This window comes from Solea senegalensis, linkage group LG12, assembly GCF_019176455.1.
Source record: "Solea senegalensis isolate Sse05_10M linkage group LG12, IFAPA_SoseM_1, whole genome shotgun sequence".
NCBI lineage: Eukaryota > Metazoa > Chordata > Actinopteri > Pleuronectiformes > Soleidae > Solea > Solea senegalensis.
In genome coordinates, this window is record NC_058032.1 from 6,748,636 (window position 1) to 6,767,711 (window position 19,076).

General features: G+C 41.8%; 2 protein-coding genes and 1 long non-coding RNA gene across 8 annotated transcripts in view; 1 reads left to right on the forward strand and 2 right to left on the reverse strand.

The window, feature by feature from the left end:
* fgf13a (fibroblast growth factor 13a) overlaps positions 1-3,530 on the reverse strand; it is a 76,454-nt gene extending 72,924 nt beyond the window's left edge. For 2 of the 3 annotated variants that reach the window (XM_044039935.1, XM_044039933.1), the window contains exons 1-2: positions 1,957-2,501; positions 1,524-1,685 (exon numbers count right to left, since the gene is read on the reverse strand). In XM_044039935.1, the coding sequence (XP_043895870.1) occupies positions 1,524-1,572 (49 nt within the window). In that variant the 5' untranslated portion in view covers positions 1,573-1,685; positions 1,957-2,501. Of the gene's footprint in view, positions 1-1,523; positions 1,686-1,956; positions 2,502-3,337 lie in introns of those variants that run through there. The other variant, XM_044039934.1, reaches the window with a different exon arrangement.
* Positions 1-16,266, forward strand: part of f9a (coagulation factor IXa) — a 104,586-nt gene extending 88,320 nt beyond the window's left edge. For 2 of the 3 annotated variants that reach the window (XM_044039931.1, XM_044039930.1), the window contains exons 2-8: positions 13,534-13,715; positions 13,781-13,805; positions 13,909-14,022; positions 14,436-14,567; positions 14,642-14,961; positions 15,058-15,181; positions 15,602-16,266. In XM_044039931.1, the coding sequence (XP_043895866.1) occupies positions 13,626-13,715; positions 13,781-13,805; positions 13,909-14,022; positions 14,436-14,567; positions 14,642-14,961; positions 15,058-15,181; positions 15,602-16,197 (1,401 nt within the window). In that variant the 5' untranslated portion in view covers positions 13,534-13,625 and the 3' untranslated portion in view covers positions 16,198-16,266. Of the gene's footprint in view, positions 1-13,208; positions 13,301-13,533; positions 13,716-13,780; positions 13,806-13,908; positions 14,023-14,435; positions 14,568-14,641; positions 14,962-15,057; positions 15,182-15,601 lie in introns of those variants that run through there. The other variant, XM_044039932.1, reaches the window with a different exon arrangement.
* A 357-nt stretch (positions 16,267-16,623) lies between these two features.
* Positions 16,624-19,076, reverse strand: LOC122778259. Of its 2 annotated transcripts, none has more exons than XR_006361423.1 (3): positions 18,750-19,076; positions 18,548-18,651; positions 16,624-18,462 (listed from the first exon to the last, which is right to left on the reverse strand). It is a non-coding gene; the product is annotated as an uncharacterized LOC122778259 (long non-coding RNA). The 2 variants fall into 2 exon arrangements; XR_006361422.1 differs by having other exon boundaries at positions 18,755-19,073.

Consider the following 19,076-nt stretch of genomic DNA (forward strand, 5'->3'; position numbering starts at 1 on the left):
AGGTTAATCTACAAATCAATCCTTCAAAGCATCTATTGTAAAGAAAATGCCGCGCCGGTGCCTCTATTCATAGTCTGCAGTGTGTTGTTTTAGCTTCACGGCTTCACTGGAAATTGCTGGTTTCTTCTTTTCTGACATATGTATGTATTTATTTATTTATTCATATATATGTATATATATGTATATATATATATATAGTTACTGGATGTAGAGACACGGAGAGAGAGGATTCAGTCCCAGGACAGGTAGACTTTAACAAACTTGTCCATTCTCTGTGCGACATCATTATTACAGTACATAGGTTTTGGTCATTGTAACGCTGCTGCTTTTAAAGCTCTCAAATGTACTTCTCTCTTTTCATAATAGTAACCTAAGGGTTAAAATGGCATGACATGAAATGTCATCTATACATATATCCGTCAGTTCTTTAATACAGTGCCATTATTAGTGTGAGTGCCACTTATAGTTGCTGACATCAATAGGCCACGTCATCACTGCCAAAATAACCCAATTAGATGTATCGATCCGTCGCGAGAACCTTTAAACAGAACTGTAACCCGACAACACGGAGAGATGCAGCTGTATTGTGAATAAAACGGGACGGCTGCAGTGGGCAGGCAGCCACGTTGTTATTATATTACGAGCGTGGGAGTCGTGTTTGTACACAATGGCCATAAAACACATCTCTGGGCAACAGAGAGTCGTGAGTCCAATGAAGGACAAAGACAAAAGAACGAGGTTTATATATGTATCAGCCACCACGTGCTTTATTTATATATATATATCAATATATATGTATATTATTTTTTTGGTTCCTCTAAACCTGAGCACAAAGACAAAGGTGCAGTCACGTGTGTGCCGGTGCGTAAAGTGTCGTGCACACCCCTGGTGATGGAGTGGCCATACATTTACTATAGTGCCGCCCGCCAGGTTTCTCTGGCAACCCTGCCTCCGCTCTGTCTCCATGGCAATGGCTCGGCCGTTTACTTCCCCCTTTTTCACCGAGAGGCAAGGGGCCCGATTTCTACGCCGTAAGGTCACATTAAGCTCACGCTCCTTGTCCACAGAGGCTCCGCGCGTTAGAGTCGCACATTGTGCTGAGATGAGAGCGAGAAACACAAAGAGACATTTTCACCATGATGCCAGCGACACGTCAAAATCACCGCAGCCTAATAATCTTTACATTGCCATGTAAATACATGATATTCAGGCTTTCATTGTGTGCGTAATCTGTGCCATTACATAGCTACAGGTCTGCAACGCGTGTGATCTAAAACCAAAGCAACGTGCAGCATAAAGGCCTACGGTAGCGAGTGCTTCCATTTCAAACAGCAGTGTCCACATGCACCGTGCTGGGAATGTCTCACCATCCACTGGCGGCTGTTGTTTTCAGCCAGAGCTCAGAGGGTGAGTTGAATTGAGCACCATGCAGGGAATGAATGGTTCGCACGGCCGCGTTAAAACCTGTTATTCTGGAGGGGTTAAAGCAGTCTGAGGCATTGAGACAAAGGTTCTCATCTTACCCTTGGAAGCATCCTTGTCTTCTTTAGGCTTCGCCACTTTTCCGCTCATAGATCCCAGTTTGGATGTGTAAATCCCGATTTGGATGAAATCGAAATCCCTTTAATTGCTGAACGTCCTCAATGAAATCCTTATCAATGGTTCCAGGTGCTGAGATAAGGGTTCTGCGTGTGGGGAGAGAAATATGCATTGGGGTTATAGATCTTTCTTTTGTTCCTTTCATAACACAACTGCAACGTGTGGCGTGGAAGCGATGGCTCTACTGTGTGGCGAGGACAATGGAGCATGAGAAGGCTGGTGTTTATGAATATCAATGAAAACATCAACTACTGATGCTCTCCAAACACACGCGCGCACACACACACACACACACACACACAAAGAGAACACCAGCCTGTGTCTGTGTACGTCAGCCCACTCCGTATGTTCACCCACCTTATCTCCTCCACGTTTTCTGCTACATCAATGCACATTGATGAAAGGAAACGCTCCCACCATGAATCCCGTGATGTTACATACAAACAAATAAATAAATCACGACCTACTCTGCTGTGACAAAGGAGAGACGCAAAAAAAAGCTGCGGAAAAAAGCCCAGGATTTAAAAAAATAAAAGACTATATTATTATTATTATTATTATTATTATTATTATTGTCGTTGTTGTTATTATTATTCCTCTGAGGTCTTTAGTCAACACTGAGAACAAAGATACAAGTGAAAACACTGACGCGTCCTTTTCTATAAGCGAAACCCGGGAGAAATGACATCCAGTGCGAATCCTGCCTGAGACCAGCTTCTCTTCTAGTTTGACGCTCTCTCCACTGACGAGCTGATTCTGTGTGTGTGTGTGTGTGTGTGTGTGTGCTCCTCCACGCGCTCAGCAGCCACAATCAACAGGAGAGAGAGGGAGAGAGAGAGAGAGATCCCCGCGACACCGCGCACGTTCACGACGTGCGCATTTGTTCTGCGACTTCATCCATAAACGCATGAGCGTTAACTGTCCATGCCTCTGCTGCTGCTGCTCCTCCTCCTCATCATCATCATCATCGTCATCCTCTTTGTTGCTCTCATTCACTTGTTTTCGCAATGACGCGCCTCCTCCCCCCCCCCATCACACGCAGTTTGCGCATTTTCCTCGTGACATATCATTTGAGCTGCTGTGTTCGATCGTTGTTTATTTATGTGTTTGTTTGTTTGTTTTGCAACAGATGCATCAACTACCGTAGATTATAGTTCTTAATATTTACTTTGCATATGATAAGAAACTTGTTTTTGTTCATGGTCAAAAAATAATAATTCCCTTCCCCTCCTCTTCTTCTTCGTGTTTTTCTTCTTCCTCTATTCTGATTCTCATTTATTCAAATGACTGCGTACAGCACATACACTCTTTGTTTTGTCATTAGTCTACAATTTAAAGGCTAAGTTGACCCAAATTACAAGAACAAACTGTCTCACTCACCAATTATCGTGACGTGGTGACTTGAAACAATGCAAAGTTTTTATTATGCCTTATTTTCTTGTCCATGCATGAAATAAATATACAGTAAGAAATCATGGCTACATTTCTTTAAATAAAACAACAAAAATAATAACCATGCAATGTTCAAAGTGGATGAAATGACAGCCTTCTAAGTAGAATAGCAAGAGCATTAAGAAGCAAAAATAAATGTCTCCGTCACTGTGGGAAAATGCTGCCCATCATTAATGACATATTTATTAGTGTTACAGCTCACATGGACTAACAGCTATTTTTGATTTGTTTGTTTTTTTTCTCTTCCTATTCAGATGTGTGTGAATTCAAGGCTTAAGGTCCTTACCTTTAAAACTTCAGTCCTCCTTTGCTCTCGCATGAAACCATCCAGTTCCAAAATGCTGACGAAGCCACGTCGACAGTCAAAACTCCAAATAGCTTTCTTCAGCCTTCCGTTCACAAGTCCTCGTCCGCCTCTCAGTCTCAATCTCTGCAGACTTTATGTCACATCTCTCGGTCTTGCAGGAGGAAGTGATCCCTCAGTGGCAGCAGAGGAAAAAGATCTGTGGGTTGAGGGTTACAAGATCTATATGGTTACTATTTTTAGAAGAAACTGGACCTCTTTCAAACTTTCTTCACACGCTCAGACCTTGCTGAGACATTTAAGGCTCAGTGTGGTCTCTTTAGAGGTGTTCCATTCATCCCTACTTTAAAAGATCATTCTCTCTGAATTCACTCGTTTCTTTTACCTCTTGTCAAGTACAGTAGGTCACTGAATATAGAACTACACCTGTTAGATCTTCAGCTGTGCTTATTTCCCCAATTCCGTCTCGGAGACGGCAAAATCTGAGTCCATGTGCCTTTTCCTTCTTGTTTTTTTGTTTCTCCTCCTTTTTTCCTTAAACCATGAGAACTGACCGCTCTGGCATTGACAGGTTGCAGGGTCGTTATTTTTGACAGTGGATATTTATCTTGGCCCTCGGATCAGAAGACTGTGAATCAATAATCACTGACTGCTCAGAACCTGTGAGGTCAAGGAGGTTACACTTGTGGAAGGAGGGAGGACGTATGACCGGATGTCTTCATAACATGTGCAGGTTACATTTACAAATGATACAGATGCCATTTAATCCTTGTACTTTTTATGGATTAATGACTATTATTTGATAGGTCAGTTGTCCGTTTGTTGGTGAGGAGTTGTAACAAGGGCGTTTTTCTTAATCAAGGACATTTCAAACATGAACCCTAACCCAAAATTGATCAAAAAATCTTAACTTAACACAGAAACAGTAGTTTTATAGTGTTTCGTCCATATGTCATGGAGCGTAAATGCAGCCCTATGCGAGGCAGATGCATACATTATAACATTATACGTACAATAATAAGGAAGGAGGAGACAGGATTGAGTTCAGAAATGTTTATATTGTCATTTTTTAAATCAAGCAGGTCAACCAACCGTGCACAGACGACTCACTTATCACTAGATAAGATTTAACTAAGAGCAAATATAAAAATACAGAAGAACAAAAACAATAAACTATAAATGTATCTAAAGATAAATAGGTGTCTTTTCAAGGATGGGTTACGTTAAACTGCATTTATCTTTAGTAAACTCACTATCTCTTCAAACGTGTCCCAAACTTTCGTCTTCCTTTTTGTTTTTAGTGTATTGCTAATGGTCGCAAAGCAAAAGTTAGCAGGAAATGCCTTTAAATTCTAAGGACTTTTCAGAATAAAACTGCATGAGAGATCTTTGTGTTTTGCCAGAGCAAATCTTCAAGAACTTGTGGAAACACATTAAACCGATACATACATGCAATTGTAATTCCTATTTCTTTGTTGTTTGATGTAATTGAGTGAAGTTATTGTGGAGTGAAATAATCATCAAACCTCTGAATGCAGTTTCTGGTCACGTCCATGTGCCTATGTCAGGGGTGAAGTATAAAGAGCGATGGTTTGACACAGTGTAAATGTCAGTGGGTTGTGTCCACAGCCTGTGGCCTTTGACCTTTTCCACAGTGTCACGCTGCAGCGCTACATTCACTTCTAGCCCGTTTGAAGCAAAGTCCTAACACCTGGTCGTTGCCGCACAATCAGAACTCTTGACTCTGATACTCACACCCCTGATGTCCTTCGCCGCCAAACGTTTAAATCACTCTCGCCCATGAATGCACAACATACTCCACACACGTGAGGCCGGCTCGGCAAACGACTCTGCTTTCATTCCTGTTGTTTGTCGTGTAAAAAGCATTTCTCATGGTAAATGTCACATTAGTGCGTACATTTAGAAGCTTCGCCGTTGAAGCGGGAAGATTTGTAGAGCACAAATGAAGGAGTACCTCTTTATGAGAACAAATGATCATATGGCGTTGTTTCCCGCAGCATGAGGTGTCAGGATGCACAGTGTTTTATTAACGTTTGATGAAATGTTTATTCAAATGTTCTCCTGAGAGGCAACTTGGGCAATGAGTGTTCATGTGAATTAGAAAAAGTTAATAACTCTCTGACTTCACAAATCCATTTGAGTGTAAAATATTTACTCCCTAAAGTGGACATTAATGAGAGAAGACAGAGTTACTGCAGAGTTGAACAAAATGATACTTGCACATTTCCTCCCAACTTAACTGATGCTGATGCTTTGGAAATAAAATGCACCAGTGACTTGTTTTATGTGTGTGAGAACTAACAATAAAACTCTGCTGAATCTTTTGCTGCCATATGGTGCTACGTTGGTACAGTACATGGTAGCTGATGGACAGACAGACTGATCGATTGACCGATTTGACTGTATTGATCCTTATACCAGGCTAATTCACTTACAGCACGCGTTACAGCAATAAAAGGAGGCCAGGGTGAGTAGGAATAGAACAAGCAAAAACAAAAAATAAAAATAAGCAGTGAAATAAGAAATAAAAAAAGATATTGAACTTATTAAATGATTTTCAGGGCCATACAAGGTTTGCAAAAACATTCGGTGATAAACTGCACATTTTCCAATTTTCCTTTTCTTTAGTTATTTAATAATTTATTTATAAATAAATTAAATAAATAAAAAATGGCACTGATGTTTTCACGCCTTGTGACGTTAACAAACTTTAATGTATATCACGTACAGTATCTGCTACTAATAGAAAATTAAAATTTAAAAAACGCCACTTTCCAGAACTTACAATTTAGATGTATCCCAGTCTCTTTGAGTGCTCATGTCCAGTTCTTTTTCTGGACGTGTGTATTCAGCACTATCATCACATCAAAATCTATTTCAGTTGCATGGATACTACAGTCACGCATCGCATCTGTAACACGGTACCAACAGTAAGAGAGCTTCTCGACAAGAGCTGCCCTGTGGAGGAGCCACTACGAGTGCAGGGAAGAGGAATCAGTCCCAAAAATCATTTCCGTGGAAAGGCATTGAGGTGCTGGAGTGTAATTAATGTTCCAGTGTTGTGCAGTGAGGTTAGACGTCCGTCTCTGCTCGCAGTTGTGAGCTTGATTCCAGCCCTGTGTGTGGCTGATAAGGCAATCAGGCTTGTTCTGTTACAGGGACAACAATGACAGCAGATACAAGCTGGAGGTCGTGAAGTGTGTGTGTGTGTGTGTGTGTGTGTGTGTGTGTGTGTGTGTGTGTGTGTGTGTGTGTGTGTGTGTGTGTGGAATTTGTCTGTGTCTGGTGTAATATGGATTAAATTTTTATCACAAACAAGCATCTGTTGCACACTCAGATTGTCCCGTGAACCATTGCATCTTGTGACATTCACTCTTATCAGAGCAGGGCGGAGTTCTTCAGGTTCACTGGATACTTTACTTTTGATTTGATTGAACTTGGTAAATGTTGCCATGAGTGACAGAACATGGAACACGATGTGGGAGTGTTTTGGCAAATACACTGTGTGCTGTTTACCGTTTACCGTCATTTATATTTATGATACAGTTATGGTCCACTATCACAAAAAGTCTTCCGTGAAAAGTAAAAAATGCTGGATTTCTCTTTTTACTCACAACATAGAGAACAAAGTGCATGGAGTCTATGTAGTGAATGTGAATGGGGCATCTCTTAACGTCGCTTATAACACTTCTTTGGCTTGATTGACTAAAATATCGATATCTGCCCCGGCGTGTCGATGATCGTACATACATGACTGTGTTTTTTGATAACCGCAAAGGCCACACTGTGCTTACAGCGCCCTCTGCTGCACCTCTGTTGTTATTATGTCAGAATGTCTGGTGTGCTTCTAGGTTTCAGTCCGGACTTTTCCCTTTTCTGAACGGCTATAAAAAGTCACAGCGCTGCTTGTAACTTGTAAGCCATAACTGAGATTCACGTCATTCCACGGAGCTAATGTATGAGTGGAATTCTTGCTCAGAAATCAACCGTAGCTTTGGCATTTTGTTCCACCTCCTAAGCCAAGTTTGTGCGTTTGTGTGTGTGTTTTTTCCCGTGGTCATATTAACGTCTACAGGCTCGCACATAAAAGTGATGGATTTCGTCGAACAATACTCATCAGACTGTTGCGCCGGCTCATTTATCTCGGAGCCTCGCGGAGCTGAAGCGCATTGACCTCAAAGGTCAGAACAGGGTCAGCAAGTTATTTCACAACCGCAAGAGGTCAGGGTCGAAAGGTGTGGCGCACTGTCGTATTTCAGTCCGGTCTTCATATAACCCTCCACTTTATTGACTCCCCAGATTGCATTTTTTTATATCTCTAATGTCACAGAGTCCATATATTTCTGCTCTGGGACAGATGATCTACATATATCTGGCACAGGCGATGAAGACTCCATCAGTCCAGTGGCAGGAAAGCCGCTATATTATCACCCGGACGATGCAAAGTTCAAATTGATTCATTATAATGGAAAAATGTCACTCGACCGATTTCCACCTCGTTGGCGTCGCAGGTTTTTTTGCGAACTAATTTTTGACATTCAGCAGAAAAAAAAGTGAGTTTTATAGGCACTTTCTGACCAGGAGCGATGGAAGCTCCACTTTTCATTAACGGTGGCTGAACATCCCTGAGCCGCCAGCGCCTGTCAGCTCAGCTGCATCACGGCTCACAGGGCCAGGAGTAGATCTGAGCGCTCTCCGTTTTTTTTTAGGACTCAGAACAGCACTTTATTTTCTGGGTCGCCATTGGCAAGAGCAAGGAGAGATATATTGCGAAACCACAGCACTTGATTATTTTTAGTAATTCAGTGTCGTTTGTCTCACGTCGTACATTTTAAATACAAACGTTTAAGGCAAATGTGTGCACCCATAAATAATGAATTTGCAAAATGATCTAAAGCCATGGACTAATTAGAAAAGGCATTACTGGGTCACTGTCCCACTTAGCTTTACCTAGTTTGATAAGTTTGAAATCCATACCTGAGACAGGAAATACTGTATGGCTTCATTTTCTTGCATTTAGAACTAAAATACATAAATCAGCTTCACTGTTACTTTTATATTTTTACTTGTACTTGTTTTCCCACGTATATATAAGATTACTGAATGTCATCAGTACATCTACCTTACATTTATCTTTGTTCAGAGTGGGATTCAAACCCATGCTTGCCTGCTTTCCTCTCCCCTCCTTTCACCTCCTTCCTCTTCTTCTCCTTCTTATACGGCCAATTGTTCCCCAGCTTAATCCACACGAGACAGGAAACACTGTATGGCTTCATTTTCTTGCATTTTAGAACAAAGATTTACATAAATATCGAGACTTTTTATTTCTCCTCATTCACAGGAAAGGGATTGTGGACATCATATATCTGTTAAAGGGAAGAAATAATATTGAATTGTCATGTAAAGCTACATCATCTGACATTTTAAAAGGCAAATCTGCTTTAACTGTATGTGTAACCCGTGTTATAGTGGAGTCACAAGTCCTGGAAGTGAACACTTGAGTGGGACTGCAACACTGAGTGTAACTACGATGGTTTTTTTGTTTTGTTTGTTGAAATGTTGTTTCTTTGCTGGCAGGATTACAGCTGAAAGGCCTCCAAGAGTCTGGGCTGTGACTTGTGTTGTTAAGCCTGTAAATCCAAACACTACCTCTCTTTGTCGTCAGGAAAATATCAAGCCAATTTCTGAAAATGTCAGGGAGTTTGGCTCGGCAAGGGTGTAGGCATGCGGGGGGAATGGATGCGAAACATTAGGCTTTCAAATTAAAGAAACGACTCTGATAATTAACGAAGCGAAACACTTTCAAATGTCACATTAATGTCAATGACTTTATCCCGAGAAGACGGCTGTGTGTGTGTGTGTGTGTGTGATTCAGTGTTTATCTTTTACAGCTATATTGTGCAGTGAGCGGCGCTCAGTAATGCAAGTTTGCATTCTTTTTGAGTATTAAAACATTTATAAGATGTTAAACTCAAGCTGTTATTGTTATTAATCCATAATCAAGCGCAGCGTTAGCACAAAAGCAGGGTGAAAACTCATAGGCTGGCTAGCGTTGTCACCGCTGTGAGGTTGCCAGGCAACCTCCAGCAAAAATCCATAATAAAACCTGTCACTTTTACACTTGGGTTTATGTACAAAGCCGTAACACACTTATTAATGATCTTTAGTGGTTTGTTTTGCAGACAGAGCCAGTCTACATTCACGCTCAGCCTCGGTTTCTTGTTGAGTCCTGCTTGTTGCTTTTTTACAGTATAACAGTCAGTGGACAGTGACACCATCCCTTCATTATTTCTGTTTTCCAGCAGGTGACATCACAGTGAGACTGTCTTTTTATTTTTCTGTCTCCATAGGATCTCTCGTAAAATAATCACCTCCTTTGCGATGCTGTGTTTACTCTCCACACGAATAAAAGCGAGAAGAATCCGGTGTGTAACGCTGCTCGTTCAGCCTTCAGGTTTTGTAACGTGCTGTGTCAGTAGCTCTTCTTCACCAGGCTGGCAGTGGGTTGATTATCCAAAACTGGCACCGAGGGACAATGGTGTTCATAAGAAACCCAACAAAAACTAGACGACTGAGTGTTTCTATGTCACAAAGGATTTTTGTTTTTTAATTATGCACTTTTCATTCTAATCACTGTGTGGATAGGATATACATTTTAAAAAAGCGATGCGTAATCCACTCCACAGGGATTATTCAGTCCACAGACAGCAAAGTGTCGGAGCAGCCGAGAGCTGCTGCCAAAACGCATTGAGAGTGTGACAAGTATAGATCATGCTGGGTCATTCTGGGTGAAAGTTTAGCTGCTAAGGTTACAGACGGCGCAGATGCGGTGAGTTCTGGCTGTGACATTCAGCGTCTCTGTGGAAAATTGGAAAACTTGTAGTTTATCGGTTTTTGCAAACCTTGTATGACACTGAAAATCATTTAATAAGTTAGAAGAAGAAGAAGCCCACATGTTCATCAACTCTAAACTTACATTTGATTATAATATACAATGTTTATTGTATTAGTTTAGGTAATAAAATGTATTTATTAATGCCCACAATCAGTGATTGTTCTCGATGAACTGCTTTACACTACAGTTTTGCCATTCACCCACTTCAACATGGGATTAAGCATCTTGCTTAAGGACACATGTACACTAGCAGAGCCCGGAATTGAACCCACAACCTTCCAATTGAAAGACAGCTCACCCTACCACCGAGCTACCAATCCTAACTCTTCATATTTTAAATACTTTTACTGCTTCTATTTATGTCAGAAAAATACTTTTGACACTAAAGTACAATAAATGTCATATACTTCAAAGTGATGTTGTAAAAAAAATGGACTTCAACTTCTGAGGGCTTCTTTCCCCTGCTCGCCCGTGTGCCTACATCTAAACACACAAACACTTCCTCAGTCAGAGCTGATAGTATTGCTTGACAATAACCCGGCAGCATACTACAAGCTAGCTACGTCCAAGACCACAACATAGACATATGTGCACTGTCACACACATTTCATCACAGACATCTTATGTGTTAATGGTACGAGTGTGTTTTCTGACGTAGCCCAAGTTTGAGCTGTACAATCGCTCTGATTTAAACGGACAGAGGAAGATTTTATTGCAGCAAAACATAAACCTTCCGCTAATGACACCATGTCCCTGGTGAAAGACTGAGGTCAGGGCCGCTTCTTCGCCCTCGCAGCCCAAGAGATGCCGTACGGTAAGAATCTATAGCGCGAAGCAAGCGTCAGACTTTATGTTATTTTCGATCCTTCACTGTGGCGACTAATCTAATTGGAGCAGACACCGACTCCCCATCTATGTGATGCTGCCAAAGGCGGCAGGAGAAGACGGAGATGTCAGGGAGATCTTCGTAAATCACTAGTCAGTCACAGGCAATTTTTACTCCTGTCCATTCATGAGTTCACGCTGTCAGTCTATAAGACACTCATTAGCATTCTCAGCTCCTCACCGCCGCGTTAACAGCAGAAATTACCATTGTTATTTTCTCTTCTGTAAAAAAGTTGTGCTATAGTTAAGCCCAGACAGTCTCGGCAATTAAACTACAGTCAGAGAGACTGTGTGTGGAAAAGGCGTCGCTGGTTTTGTTCGTGAGCCCAGAGTTACTTTTAGAAGAATGACTGGATGAGTGCAGTGCAGCGAGCCTACTGTAATAAATTCTGTGGCATCTTCATCTTTTTTTAAAGTAACAAATCACAATATTTGTGCGGATAAGTGTTTAACTCTGATATCCATCACGGCTGGAAGTGATGGAGGAGCTCTCGTATTGAGCAGACAGTATTAATTACTCGCGTATGAATTATTCAGCCTTTAAACGACTCAATGAAATATAAATGCCTGCAGTCAATAGTTGCCAACACTTGAGAAGACTTTGGACTCCCTGTGGGGGGATTTCAGATGCATCTTCTACGCTCCACCACTAAACGACACTCCAGTTAAATCTTCGGCCAGCGCGTGCTGAATCAGCACAGGCTGCTCAATGGCCACGGCGTAATTATCTTGTGTATTGATTGACTCTATTGAATATGATCATGTATGTGGAGATTAGATGTGGACAATAAAATGAAGTTTTTATTGAAAATATCTCCAGGGACATGTCTTTTTTTTAATAGGATAATATTTAACTTTAGTGTCACTTTAGCATAACTTGACATAAACAAATGATACATGAACTTATATACTTATATACAGTACTTAACTTATACTTATTAATAATATTTTTCAGGCTAACCTGAACACTAATGCAATGAATACAACCAAATCCATATAATTACAGAATCACTTAAAAATCACTTCGACTTTTTGTGCAAAGATGAATAATGTAAATGTAATATTACATTAGTATTACTACATATATATATATTATTTAATAGATCTATTAGATAATTATTATCAAATAGATCTATTGTAACCGGAAGGTTGCCTGTTTGAGTCCCCCACCACATCAAAAAAAAGGGCTGGAGTACCTCTGAGCAAGGTCGTGCTGCCCACTGCTCCTAATCCTTGGAAGGTTTCTAGTCGAGGATGGGTTAAATGCAGAGAAGGAATAATAAAGGACTCATTTATTTATTTGATATTGTTTAGTCACACACACACACACAAACATCCCATCATATAAAACAGTTTGCTGCTCAAGCAGATTTCTTAAACCTACATTTTGGTTTGTGTGTATCATTATTTCCACTGCGGTCATCATGGATAGACGATGTGATCAGAGATTGTCTCATACTGTCTTATACTGGGTTGTGTTGAAGCTCTGCCATCTAGTGGTTAAAAGTCCAAAGTGCATTCCATTGAATGGCTCTTTTTTGTGGCTTACACACTGTATCAAAGTTGTTGAAATTGTTTCACAGAATAAACCATTTTAATTCAGTTGAAAAAGTTGATTTAACTTTATGGTTTTGCACAAATATAATGAGGCTCAATTCAAACTATCTTAAGATACTGAGGCTGTAGATTATAGTTAATAATAAAAAAAGGCCACAATTTGTAATGTCCACTGCCACAGTCACAAACTACCAGTACTTTTTGCATATCTACATTCTTTGTTTTGATAACCTAACATGTGGATTTTTAAGTTTATATTATATTAGTAATATTCATTTCTGTGTAATACCATTTGTTCAGGTCTTTAAATGTGAAACAGGGGGCAGTTTAGGATTGCATTAAATGGTGAATCATCCGTTGTCCTCATGTTATGTTCTGTTAGTAATATACAAATAAATGTGGATGTTTTGCCAGACAATCTTTGGTTTGTTCCGGGGGGAAAAAACAAACAAAAAACCGACTGAGTGCACATGTGCAAACATGTTTTTGTACTTTGGAGTGTGCATCTGTCGAGACATCACTACAATTTGAAATGGAGTTTCTGTCTTTGGTTTTGCTGCTTTGGGGCTTTGAGGAGCTCTCTGGAGGTATGATACCAGTATTGTTTGATGCCTTTAAATAATTCCTCGTGTGTCGAGGTTTATTTTAGTAGTGCAATCTTTTCTTGTGAACTTGTGAACAAGTGTGGGAGGATTCTTCGCATTACACCTATTGATACTAGAGAATATATAGAAAGAATATCTCTGAACATGATACAGCTATAATATGCGATTAAGGAGACAAAGACACGCTCTGAAAACATGTGTTTTTGTCACTGCAGCTCCAGCCTCGGGCCCCGTGTTTCTCTCCGGCCAGGCAGCCGGCAGTGTCCTGAGGAGACACAGACGCTATAACACGGGGATTTTTGAGGAGATGCTGCAGGGGAACCTGGAGCGCGAGTGTATGGAGGAATCTTGTGACTTGGAAGAGGCCAGGGAGACGTTTGAGAACGACGAAAAGACGGTTGTTCCTTTTGATATTTTTATACGCAAAGTTGTCCTTTTTACTGACTTTACTCTGTGTTTTAGATGGAGTTCTGGGCTGGATATGTAGGTAAGACTGTGTTTAATGGAGTAATGAATGTTCTCTGGTGTAAACTGCGTTGTATAAGTCGTGGACACATGACTGTGACAGGCTTGTGTCTGGTCATCCTCAGATGGAAACCAGTGTAAACCAAATCCATGTCTGAACCAGGGCTCATGCAAAGACCATCTTGGCTCCTTCACCTGCGCGTGTCTGCACGGCTTCACTGGCAGGAAATGTGAGATCAGTAAGTCATGAGTCCTGCGGCTGGATTTAAATAAAATTAGATACGTGTGCTACACGATATGAATTTGTTGAGAATATGAGATGAGATGGGATTGTGTGTCAGTCCCGACGGATACACAGCCAGATGCCTTTTTCCTCTTTTTTTTAGCCCTGGTTTACAAATTTAATCAGTGGCTTGTGTGGCTCTTCACTGTGGTCACTTTTAGGTTCCAAAAATAGCTTTGTTATTTTTAGAAGTTCCATTTACAGCAGCCAAAGTGACCTTTCTCTCTCTCTCTCTCTCTCTCTCTCTCTCCCTCTCCCTCTCTCACTCACTCACCGTGTTTTCCAGAATCACAACAATCACAAAACAAACATTTAAATGAGGTGGTACGTTATTAATACTATTTAAATACCATTTTTTCTCCTGCTCAGTCGTTGCAAAAAGATGTGACGTGAACAATGGCGACTGCATGCACTTCTGCGAGTCGATGGGAACCTTTGGAGCTAAATGTTCCTGTGCGACAGGATACAAGTTGATGGAGGAAGGAATCTGCGAACCAGCAGGTACGGTGTCGTCCTCAGTTGAACGTGATAATTATGAAACTTAATTCAACTAGAACTGTTTCTCACATCACCAGATGAATTCCCATGCGGCCGAACCGCTCTGACGGCAGCGAGTGAAGTATACAGCAGGTCTCTGCTCGGCCGTAAGAATACAAGTCTGCCAAACAACACTTCACTGAGCAACATCACCACCACCACCACATCCTCTCCCTCAGCTCCAGCCACCTCCACTGCCTCGTTTCCAACCACAACAGAGTCTGAAGACGCTAACGACCTGAGGAAACTGCCACTGTGGGTGTTTGAGGAGGCCGAGGGCCCCACCGAGGAGCCGAGTCGTCCTTTTAAACGCATTGTAGGTGGAGAGGCAGTAACTCCAGGAGAGATCCCATGGCAGGTATTGTATGGAAATAGAAGCAGAATTTCTCAGGAGGAAAACGACAGGGAAGCAATTACTTGCTGTTCACAGCTCTGTCCTCCCTCTTTTGTGCAGGTGGCTTTGGTATTACATCCCAGCGGCGAGTTATTCTGTGGGGGCTCGATTCTCAGCAAGCGTTGGATTATTACTGCGGCTCACTGCTTGGCAGAGGCAGGAGGGGCTTTTGTCGTCCGAGTGGGTAAGAGCCACACTGCCACACTGACTCATTTCACCTCTGCTCTTTACGTTAGTCACGTTTACTGTTGTGATTTATTTAAAAAGATTTTATTTAAAGATAACTGGAAACTGGATTATCAAGAAAAAAAAAGATGATTAGCACTCTTGCATGTGCAGTATGACCCAGGTTTGTGACCCGGTCGGAAAACAGGGGCCTTTGTTTTGCATATTCTCCTGTGTGTGCATGACTTTCCTCCTACAGTCAAAAGACGCACAGATTTGGGGATTAGGATTTGGATTAGTGAATGTGAGAGTGAATGGTTGTTTGTCTCTATGTGGCCCTGTGATGGATTAGGACGTGTCCCAGCTGGGATTGAGCGGTAGAAGATGAATGAATGAATGTAACACCTGCTGTTTCTGTGTGTCATGTCTCCACCTGTAGGTGAGTATAACGTCAACATCAACGAGGGCACGGAGCAGGACTATGAAGTGCTGAGGCACCACGCACACCCGCGCTACAACGCCAGCGTGAGCTTGTACAACCACGACATCGCCCTGCTCTACCTCAAAACCCCCGTCGCCTTCTCCGCAACCGTGCGGCCCATCTGCATAGGGCCCACGGTCTTCACTGAGACCCTCGTAAAGGCCGCCTCCCCGGCGACGGTCAGCGGATGGGGCCGGACGCGCTTCATGGGCGCCACGTCGAACACGCTGCAGAAGGTGGAGGTTCCCGTCGTAGATCGGACGGAGTGTAAGGACAGCAGCCGCTCCAGGATCAGCCCGTTCATGTTCTGTGCGGGCTTCTACAGTGAGACCAAAGACGCCTGTCAGGGAGACAGTGGAGGTCCTCATGCGAACAGCGTTCACGACACGTGGTTCTTGACGGGCATCGTCAGCTGGGGCGAAGAATGCGCAAAGGACGGGAAGTACGGCGTGTACACGCGCGTGTCGCTGTACTACCGCTGGATCAACCACGTCATGGGACAAACCAAACAAATGCTTGCGTTCGACGTGGATGATCCCGTCCTTGTCATTTAAATGTTAGAAATTGAAGAATTTCAACTTTTTACTTTGTGAATCTTTGTCAATAAAATGTTGCTTTCGATTGTACATTGTTAAAATAATTTGGCGAGCAGATTGGGAACATTCAAATTCAAAATGTGCAATTTGTATATTGACTGAATCACAAATAAATTCCACCAAATAACTTGAGGAGCAGTCTGTTAAACACAAACAAACACAAAATAAATAAACTTTAGGATTTTGTGAAACGTCCAGTCTTATTTAAGTGCAACACTCCCATCTGCTGGTGAAACAGCAGAGAACGAAATCATAACTCAAGAAAACTGACAAATAATATGAATCATTTTATCAAATAAACATTCAAATTGAAAACTAAACATTTGGAATCAGCCAAACGCGATGTGTTACTTGAATTATTCCAGTGACTAAAAAACAAAACAATTCTAGCAATAAATAATTTGTTTTTATTTCTTTTACTGTACAGAATTGAAGCCATACAAAAAGAAGCCAGTTCAGAACAGTGACAGGCTATTGCTCAGTTGCCATGCATTTTCCTATTAAAGAAACTCTAAGCGTAAACGTATTTATGCTACTTGGCTTGGAGCAGTGCATCTTATTGTTTTGTTTTCCAACCTGGAGAATTTGTGCATAATCTGCAGCATTTTGGATTTAAGTTCAAGGAAATAACACAAATGTCATCATAAGCAGAGCGTTGCTCTTGTGCAGTCAAACATTACAGCTCCTGTAAATGCATGGAAATGAAAATGTAATTCCGGGGATGCACAGATACTTCACAATATGAAGGAACAACACGGCAGCAAAATAAATAAATTAACAACATAGGAAATGTGCTGTACCAAGCGGCCCCTGCTGCTTCCCACACTCATTTCCATATCAAACACAGCATATCAAAGGCAGCCCTGCGACTGGGGCCTCAATTTGATGTGGTAAATTCATATAAGTCTGAAATCAATATTTAATTAAGCGTTCGACATAGAGGGTTTATTTCATGTTGGCTGTATGATGCCCTTTAAAGCGGAAACCAAGATTAACTGAGCTGTAATGACGGGGAGGAAACAGAGGGGCAAACACAGCCTAATCTCCCTTTTCTCCTTTTGTTTTCTCTTAATCTGAAGATCCCAAGAAGAACGACAAGGGCTTGACGCTCCGCGGCTCGCGCTTCAGATTTGTTTCCGGCGCGCACCGAGGAATACTTTGCCGTCGCTCTTCATCATGTTTGCCTGTGTCTTTACATTATGATCACTCACATGTCAACTATTGTCTCCCCTGCCTCCCAAACACGTCATTCAAGCATAAACAAAGGAAGTAACAGCATGAATCAGGTGGAAATCCACAGTAAAAGAGGTAAAGCAGTAGGCATAGAATACATTCAGCAGACAATAGGTGGCTTTCGGTTCCTCTATTGTCCTTCCACATTATTAAAGTGCCTGTGATATTTCATAGGTCAGGTTAAAGCGAGACTATTTGATTTTTTTTTTTTTTTGCAAAAACTACACACACGAGATATCTAAAAGAGCGGGAATAAAAAAAAGGCATTATGGCATGGCACATTTTGGCATTTGAACTTTCTAGACTGCCACAAGGAGTGAAATGTAAGAAAAGCACAGTGAAGTATTCAATGGAAAACGTCAACGGCACAAAAGATGAGACACTGTGGTAAAAATGATGTACAAAAGCCTCCGCTGTAAATGTTTTAGGCAAATCCTCGGTGATTGTCCATCCAGCGCACACTACGACAGAAAAGAGCATACATGCGCCGCGGTGCCATGAGCTCAGGTTCAAGCTGGAATGAAAAATGTCTTTTGTGACTCACTCCTGCAGCGGCAACCAACACATCCTGACCACGTGTGTGTTGCAGATGGAGCGAGCGAAGGACAAGAGCTCTAATCAGAGAGGAGGACGACCAATCAGGACCCAAAGATTGATGATTGATGGTCCAGAAGGGCTCAACTGTTCCTCCGCCTTTGTGCTGACGCCACAGGACACATTCAACAGTGGCAAACACTGGCCCAGGGGATTGTCCATCGAAACCTTGGAAAAAAACAACTGCGACATTTCCAACTTTGTGTTTTTGATGACTGGACTGTGCTAGAAAAGAGCAGGGACTGAGGCGTGGGGAGGCTGATGTGCATCAGTTTGGAACAGGTGTGGCTCAGTCGATCCCTTTCCTCTGTCCATCCACAGGTAAATATTAGATTCACAGTCTGTGCTTTCTTCTCTACGGGGAGCTGAGCTTTCTCACCTTCAGGTTCCCTGGGTCTACAAGACAACACACAGAGGTTTAAAGTGAGGGTTATACTATACCTCAGCATTACAGTTTGCCCACGTCTTTTCTTTTCTTTACCCCCGAGTCTGGAGGAGTGTCCTCGGTTGCTGTCTCCGACGATCAGCTGCAGGCTGGCAGCGCCGAGAAAGCCCTCCAGTCGTCGACTCAGATTCTTCACCAGCCTGAAATAAAGTGTAAAAATGTCATCAATATTTTTTACATTTATACATGTCTGGCACAGGCACAGTGTTAAAAGCTAAAGAAAAAAAAAGAAAACAACCTCACCAGCGCCCCCTGTTGTCTTCATACTGGAGTTGAATTACGTCTCCGCGTTTGATCGCAATGCTTTCTGGTCCATTTTGTAAACAGTCAGCTAAAGCTCTGTATCTGCCTGGAGACTAACACAGAGGGAAACTGTCAACACAAAGTCTCTTTTATTAGTGTGTTGTACTGACTTATTTCATTTATATTTATATGTTTTTAAAAGACAACAGTGATACGTAAACACATGAAAATGCAATGCTATAATACTCAAAGGCAAAGAGCCACAAAAATGGCACATGATGAGTCAAGGAGTACTTGTTTATTTTTGTTCACATTTTGCACG